A 7462-nucleotide genomic window follows, 5' to 3' on the forward strand; every position below is an offset into this window, starting at 1 on the left:
ATATGCTGGAGCCCAGGCAGTATGCTAGATTTGAGAGCCATTATGTCTCCTGAGGTTGTCAGGGTGATGAGTGAGGAGGTCCTGTAGTAGTAGCTAAAGTCAGAGTCCAGAACCAGATGGAAGGCATGGCTGAGTCGATGACAATCAGCAGTGTCAGATGCCCTGAGAAGACATCAGTTCTTTCCTCAAAAGAAAAGCAATATATGATTTAAGATAAAAGATGAATTTAGTTTATTACTGTATTCCCATTTCTATGAAGAAACACTGTCATACATTTGCTTCCGGTTTAAATTTTTATTGAACAAGAAAACAGACACTGTAGGATAAACATGATTATACTTAAGGAAATTATCAGGAGGTAAGTTCTTCTGTGATCATTCCTTGTTAAAGGTCAGTGATTCTAGATCTTTTCTCACACTTCCTGGGGCGCAGCCCTCCATCGGAGCCCCTTTCTCAGGGCGCCCTTGACCTCTTTGTTGCGAAGACTGTAAATGAAAGGGTTCAAGGTCGGTGTGATGACTGCATAGACCACGCTGGCCAGGCGGTCATAGCGGGCTGAGTAGGCAGAGGATGGCCGGAAGTAGACAGAGAGGACTGAGCCGAAGAACAGGGACACCACGACCAGGTGGGCCCCGCAGGTGGAGAAGGCGCGACGCCGGCCTCCTGCAGACCGCACGCCCAGCACCGCCACGAGGATGCGGGCGTAGGAGAGGGACACGAGGAGCAGTGGAGTCAGCACCACGGCCAGGCCCTCCGAGAAGATGGCAGTCTCTGCGGCAGACGTGTCCGAGATCGCCAAGCTCAGCATCACAGTCATATCACAAAAGAAGTGGCGCACGTGGGCTGAGCGCGGGTAGGAGAGCGCGGAGATGAGCAGCGTGTGCAGCAGCGAGTGCAGGTGCGCCAGCAGCCAGGAGGCCGCCACCAGCGCAGCGCAGCGTCCTGAAGTCATGACAGCACCGTAGTGCAGAGGGCGGCAGACCGCCACCGCTCGGTCATAGGACATAGCTGCCAGCAGGTAGCTCTCGGTGATGCCCAATGCCACGAAGAAGTACATCTGGGCAAAGCATCCCTGGAAAGACACTGCCTGGCCTGGGTGGAGCAGACCGGCTAGCAGTCTGGGCACCGTGACAGTGGTAAAGCAAACATCCACGAGACTCAGATGCCCCAAGAAGTAGTACATGGGAGAGTGAAGAGCCGTGTCAGATCTCACCAGCACCACCATGCTTAGGTTACCCAGAGCATTGAGCAGGTAGACACCAAGGAAAAGCAGGAACAACAGCGGATGGATGTCTGTTCCATCCATCAGGCCGAGGAGGAGGAATTCCCGAGAGGACGTGAGGTTGGCCAGGGCCATGGAGTGCTCAGACAAAGAGGGGTGCTGAGGGAAGAGAGAGAGAGAGGTGGCAGGTCTAAATTCCAGCACCAACAGGTGGACTAGTGCATGTTGTAATATTTTAAATGTTCTGTCTGTTAAAATGATTTGAAAACCACTTTACTCACCCAGTGACATTTTTTAAACAAATCATTTGGGGAAGGGGTTAATGGTTTTCATTACAGTTGTTGACACATGGCTACAATTTCTTATCTCCCTGTGAAAGATCTTTGAAGAACACTCTCCCCCCCCAACTTCAGTTGTCACTCCTTTCTCTTGTTGCTCCAAAGCTTCTAGAAATAGCCTAACCTGTTCTAGTAGTAGGCTAACCTGTTTCCATTTTGCTAGGAAAGAGGGCCAGCCTTTGGTGATAACCAAAGAGTAAGTTAAATAGACTCTCAGCAGGGTCTTCCTTATTGAAAGAAACTACATCTCAGAATCAAGCACAGCTATTTGTACACAATAAATACTTGTTGAATGAAGCTTGTTAAAAAGCACTGAGTGAAAAGAGAAGGAAAGCGGAGGGTAGATAGCATAATGGTTATGCAAACAGACTCTCATGCCTGAGGCTCCAAAGTCCCAGGTTCAGTCCCCCACACCACCATAAGCCAGAGCTGAACAGTGCTCTGGTTAACAAAAAAAAAAAAAGAAAGAAAGAAAGAAAGAAAGAAAGAAAGAAAGAAAACAGAAGGAAAGGTAAAGGAAATCTGAAAGAGATGATAGATTTCAATGCCTATTCCTGTCACATCCAAGGAGAAGTTCAGGGCAACTCCTGTTTTTTCATTTCCTACTTTTCTTTCTTTTAAAAATTCTTATTATCTCTATTTATTTATTATATAGAGACCGTTAGAAATGAAGGTGGTGGAGATAGGGAGAGACAGAAAGGCAACTGCAGCCCTGCTTTACTCCTTGCAAAGCTTTCCCCTTGTAGGTGGGGACCAGAGGCTTGAACCTAGATCCCTGAGCATTGTAGCATGTGTGCTCAACCAGGTGTGCCACCACCTGGCTGCTTTCCTGCTTTTCTGCCACTATTATCCATTGACTGTCCCAGGGAAATCATCTTCTTGTGCCAAACCCACTCATTCCCCCAGTGTAGAGCTGTGTTGTTGAAGAGTAAACACTTCAGCACCTCAGCAATCCATTCTCTTTCTCAGTACAGGATTCTCCTCTCAGAGCCGCCCGACCTCCCTGTAGTTGTGGGAAGTACAGAAAAAGGTCACTGACTTGAATCACAACCTTCTGGGTTTTAATCATGATGGGCTGTGTAAACATAGATATGATTTTAATTCATGTCTGTTCTCATATTGATAAAGTGGAGATCTCATCCAACCTATGTGGTTGGCTGTTGATATTATGTGAGATAATTGTAAATAAGCATGCAGGAGAAAGTGGGTGTTCAATAGACATGACTTCCCTTTCCTCTACTTCTGATGCGCAGGCGGTGGGAAATGTGTGGAATTTTACCCCTCTTACCCTATGTTTTTGTTGGTATTTTATATTTTTATTTTATAAATAAATTAAATAAAAAGGTCAAATATATATTCCCTGATGCTATTGGGAATCCATTCCACTGCTGGACATCTCTAGATTTTTAGGCATGTTTTTTCAATTTCATCTGAAATCCACTCCCTTATAACTCTACAAGTGATCCCAGTTTTGACCATTGGGTCAACACACCAAATCTGCTTTCTCTATAGCTTTTTACACAGTAGTGAAGATAGTAATTCTATAGAAGTCTGCTAACTCTTCTTTGTTTTCAATCCAAATAACTCTGGTGCTTTACATTCTTCCTTTCTTCAAATACAGTCCCTGCTCTTTTGTCTTTTAAAAAATTATTTATTTAGTTGATAGGACAGAGAGAAATTGAGGGTGCTGGGGAAGGGGCAGTAGAGAAAGAGAGAAACCTGCAACACAGCTGCTTCAACACTTGTGAAGCTTCCGCCCTGTAGGTGTGAGCTGAGGATTGTAATGTGTGCACTCAACCAGATGTGCTCCCTCCCAGCCCCACTTCACATTCTTTCTTAATGGATCTAATTTTCCATTCTGAGTCACCCCATGCTTTGATAATGTTTTTCTTCATGGGACTTGGATATAGCGCTCTAGTTGGGGTTAATTGTGTGGAGTTCCCTGAAGGCAGTACTACAGCCCACCTCCACACTTTTATGCCTGTTTATTGAATGGCTTCTTTGGGTCAGGCACTGTATTAAGCTTGGGTATATCGAGGTAGATCAGCTATTGTTCTTGGCCTCTACCATACTTAATATGACAGTGGCACTGAATATATGAACTAAGCAGGAGTGATTTACTCTATCTAATTTGGGGAAGATGGAAAAAAAGAGGTGAAGTTTGGGCCGGGCTTAGTAGGATAAGTAAGAGATAACCAGATGCAGAGGTGTGTTTTGTGAAGTGGAGAAAAGTAACACATGTAACCTTTTCCTCCCATTGCTGTCAGGCAAAGTAAAGTTGAGGTGGGAAGATAGAACACAAGGCAAGAAGAGAGCAGAAAAATTATAGATTCTCTTACCTGGAGAGTAGCATGCCAGACCTAGCACTGTGCAGAGTTTGTGGGCTGGTCTCCCTCCTGGCCAGAGATCCCCAGTCTTAAGAACAGTTGCATCGCCATCCATTGTCACCTGGAGACTTTAGCACGTTTCCCGTGTCCTGGCACTGTAGTCTTAGAGAGAGTGAAGGCTAGAGTTATGAGGGTCTGGGGAAATTCCTGAACCATGGTCCTCCCACTCAGCTGACTGCCCTGTCAGTCTCTTTGTTGTACGAGGAATAGACTAGCATTCTGTAAAGGGGATTCTGTAAAGGGAAGTTCCATGGTACACTGTAGAGAAGTGAAATAATGCCATATATATTAGATGTTGCTGATTGCCAATCACTCTCCCTGCTCCAACCCCTAAACATTTGCAGGGAGGGGAAACTTGTTGACTGAGTTTCTGTCATCTTTTCCTGGAAGTCTGGCAGAGAACTTGGTTTCCTGGGTGCCTAGCTGCTGTTGTCGATTCAACCTTCTTTCCTGAGACCCAGGTATGATAGCTGTCTTCCCTGGAATGGATAAGGAGGATCTATTTAGCAGGGATACGTGGAATCTAAGGTCAGAAGCCCTTTATCCCAGGGAACTTGCTGTCTTAAATCCTCTGGGGGAGAGGTTGCCATTGTAGTAGACATTCAGAGGCACCAACACACTTAAGGATAGAGAGACACAAACCAACCTATAGGCACACACATATCCTCACAGACTTGCCAGAGATATACACACATCCCTGCTAGGACTGGAGGGTACTGCCCTAGGAAGTGGGTACACATACACATATGCTTGTGGTTATTTGTACACTGGTGTAGACACACAGAGACCCATGCACTAGAGAAAATATACATTCATTGTGCAGACCCAAACACAGATCCCTACACACACACACACACATGCACACACACATGCACACGCACCGCACAAACACCATTTCCAAGGCACAAATAAAGAGAAGTCCCTAAACTCTTCCAGATGTGCTGCACCTCACATGGGAGTCTACAAACAAATGCCTGGACATCAACACACCAACTCCTCATGCTCTCTTTTTGCTCTTAGGTTTCTGTCTGGCTCAACTGAGAGGAAAGTGGGTAGTGGCAGGTAGAGAAGCTATTTCTGACTCCCGACACTCTACACTCCGTAGGGGTCTAACCAATTATTCAGGAGCAGTCTCTTGCTGGGCTTCCTAGACCCTTCTCTTCCTAGACCCAACTAGCTTTCTATTCCAAGGACTTCTCTGTCACCTCTACTCACTAACAGTTTACTCAGCTCTTTTGCCTAGCGTATCTATCTGTGTGAGGCAGGCACTTCAGTCTCAGGCAGACAGGCCATTCAGACACCATCAAAGGCTTCACCTGCCTATCTGCCAATCACAGCAACTGGCAGTGATTCTAAGATACCATCTCATCCAACACCATGTTGCAAAAGGGAAGCAAGATCCAGAGGACACTGTGCCTGCAGCCCTTCACTTAATTTAGGGAGAGTCAGGCTGCACATTCAGGCCGCTGTGTCTTACCTGTGGTTCCACCCACTTCCCTGTGCTGTCGGCTACACCTTGGTTGATGGTGACTTCTCATGTATCTTGCTCCCTTGCACCATCCTTTTCTGTCATTGACTGTTGTGCTCTGCGCCAGCAAATCTCCTGCTTGATGGCTCACCTGTGAGCATAGAATGGTTCTGGCCTCCACACCACACAAGGAACATATGCCCTGGAAAGGAACCTCTACCTCAGTAGTCAAGGGCAGTATGCAGGCTGGGAGCAGAGGGGGTCACCCACTAATTAATTAGCCAGGAAACTCCTTGGGGCACTCTGGTGCCCTCGTGAGACACCTTAGCCTTTAACCAGCATGGCTTATTTTCTCCTACCTGGGTAGAAAGACTGAGCAGAAAAATGGGGTCTGGGAACCCAGAATTATGATAGAAGTTTTTCTGAGCAGTGTCACAGGTGTCTACCTACTGAGCTCAGAGGATGTGATCATTCTTCTGTCCTCTTCTAAGGGATCATTTTCAGTGAAAGGAGTCAGGATTTGTTAAAAGTTACATGGACAGGAGACCCTGCATCTCTTTCCCCTGGCTTTTCTCATTCTGAGCAGCAACAGTAACTCCTAAAGATGCAAAATCACTGTGTGAAGGAAGAGATCTTTCTTCAGCTCCTGATGTGATAAGAGAAACTGTGGGGCTGAGGACCTTTAGGCTTCTAGTGTACCAGCATGGGCCCCATAACTGCTTCCCTGAGTCCTCGACTCACCTAACCCAGAATTGGAGGGAGCGAGAAGGGGATAGTTACTAAGAGATTCACTCGAGGACAGTGATAGTGGACCTGAACACATTTGCTGGACCTGAACATTGTTCTGTTACTCCCTGGTCTGGGTTGAGGATGCCAGGACCTCACCTCTGGTGGTGCCAAGGCAAGATGACTTCTTCTCCTTGCTCTGAAGCCCTTAGACTGCTCTGTCCTCTTTACTGACCTCGCAAAGCAGCTCTTCTGGGTCAGGAGAAGCTAGTCTAACTCTCAGGTTGGACTAATTTCTCCCAAATTTCTCTTATCTGCTCTCCCTGTAGGTGCATATCTTTGAATGCTTGCAGAGCTGGTAACCACATAGCAGGGTACGATAATCTCCATCTTGACTATTAATTCATTTTAAAACTTTGCTCAACATCTATGGGGTGTTGCCTCTGAGAAATGTCTGAGAAATTTTGGAAAAGAATGATTTGCTCCAGCCCTGCCTAGCTGTGGGACCCTGGGCAAGTCATTTGTCTGCCCTCCCCCCATTCCCCTTCTCCCCCACCCTACCCCATGTGTCTTAGTTCTATCACTGCAAGAGGTGAACTGGTAGAATATGACAACTCCTTCACATTGGAGGTTGGAACATTATCAGGTGTGCCCTTAACCATTAGTCTCCTTGCCAGGAAGAAAAACCTCAGACATATGTGGCTACAAATCAGACCTATGGCTCTAGAATAAAGTTGTGCCTATGACTTTCCTGTCTGGTGAGTACTTCTTGGCAACTGATTAAATGGAACAGGATAGGAGGAGTAGGATTTGTGCAATGATAGTAGTGTGGGCAAAGGCCCATTTACATGAGAGGCATAGTCTTTGTAGAGGGGACACAGAGAACTATCTATCTATCATCTATCATTTGCCTACTGCCTTACTTTTCATCATCCAACCATCCAAACACACTCATGCATAAAAATTTTGTCAAAATATACTTTTTTGGCATAAGGAGAACATAATACAGGAAGTATATAGAAATATTAACACTTGATTATATTTATTTTAGCATTGCAAGCCTTTTCATTATTTATTCCTTTTATAACATACACATAATACTGAACATTATTTATTTATTTTTTATTAGTGGTATTAATATTAATATTGACTTATAAAATTGTAAGATAATAAGGGTATAATCCCATAAAGTTCGCACCACCAGAGTTTGATCAGAGGCCCGTATTCAGCACAGGAACCTATGTAACCTCTGCATCCCTGTAGGTCTGAGTTCACATTCCCTGGTCATGGCTAGGAACATTCCAGGCTGCACCAATTTCAG

At 45.6% G+C, this 7462-nt stretch overlaps 1 protein-coding gene across 1 annotated transcript; it reads right to left on the reverse strand.

Annotated features, from left to right (window-relative positions):
• Positions 1-412: 412 nt before the first annotated feature.
• On the reverse strand, positions 413-1357 carry LOC103113399 (olfactory receptor 1L6). Its single transcript, XM_007522932.1, has one exon. The coding sequence runs from the start codon at positions 1355-1357 to the stop codon at positions 413-415; it is 945 nt and encodes a 314-aa protein (XP_007522994.1).
• Between the last annotated feature and the right edge of the window lie 6105 nt (positions 1358-7462).

The sequence above is a fragment of the Erinaceus europaeus genome, chromosome 12 (assembly GCF_950295315.1).
Source record: "Erinaceus europaeus chromosome 12, mEriEur2.1, whole genome shotgun sequence".
NCBI lineage: Eukaryota > Metazoa > Chordata > Mammalia > Eulipotyphla > Erinaceidae > Erinaceus > Erinaceus europaeus.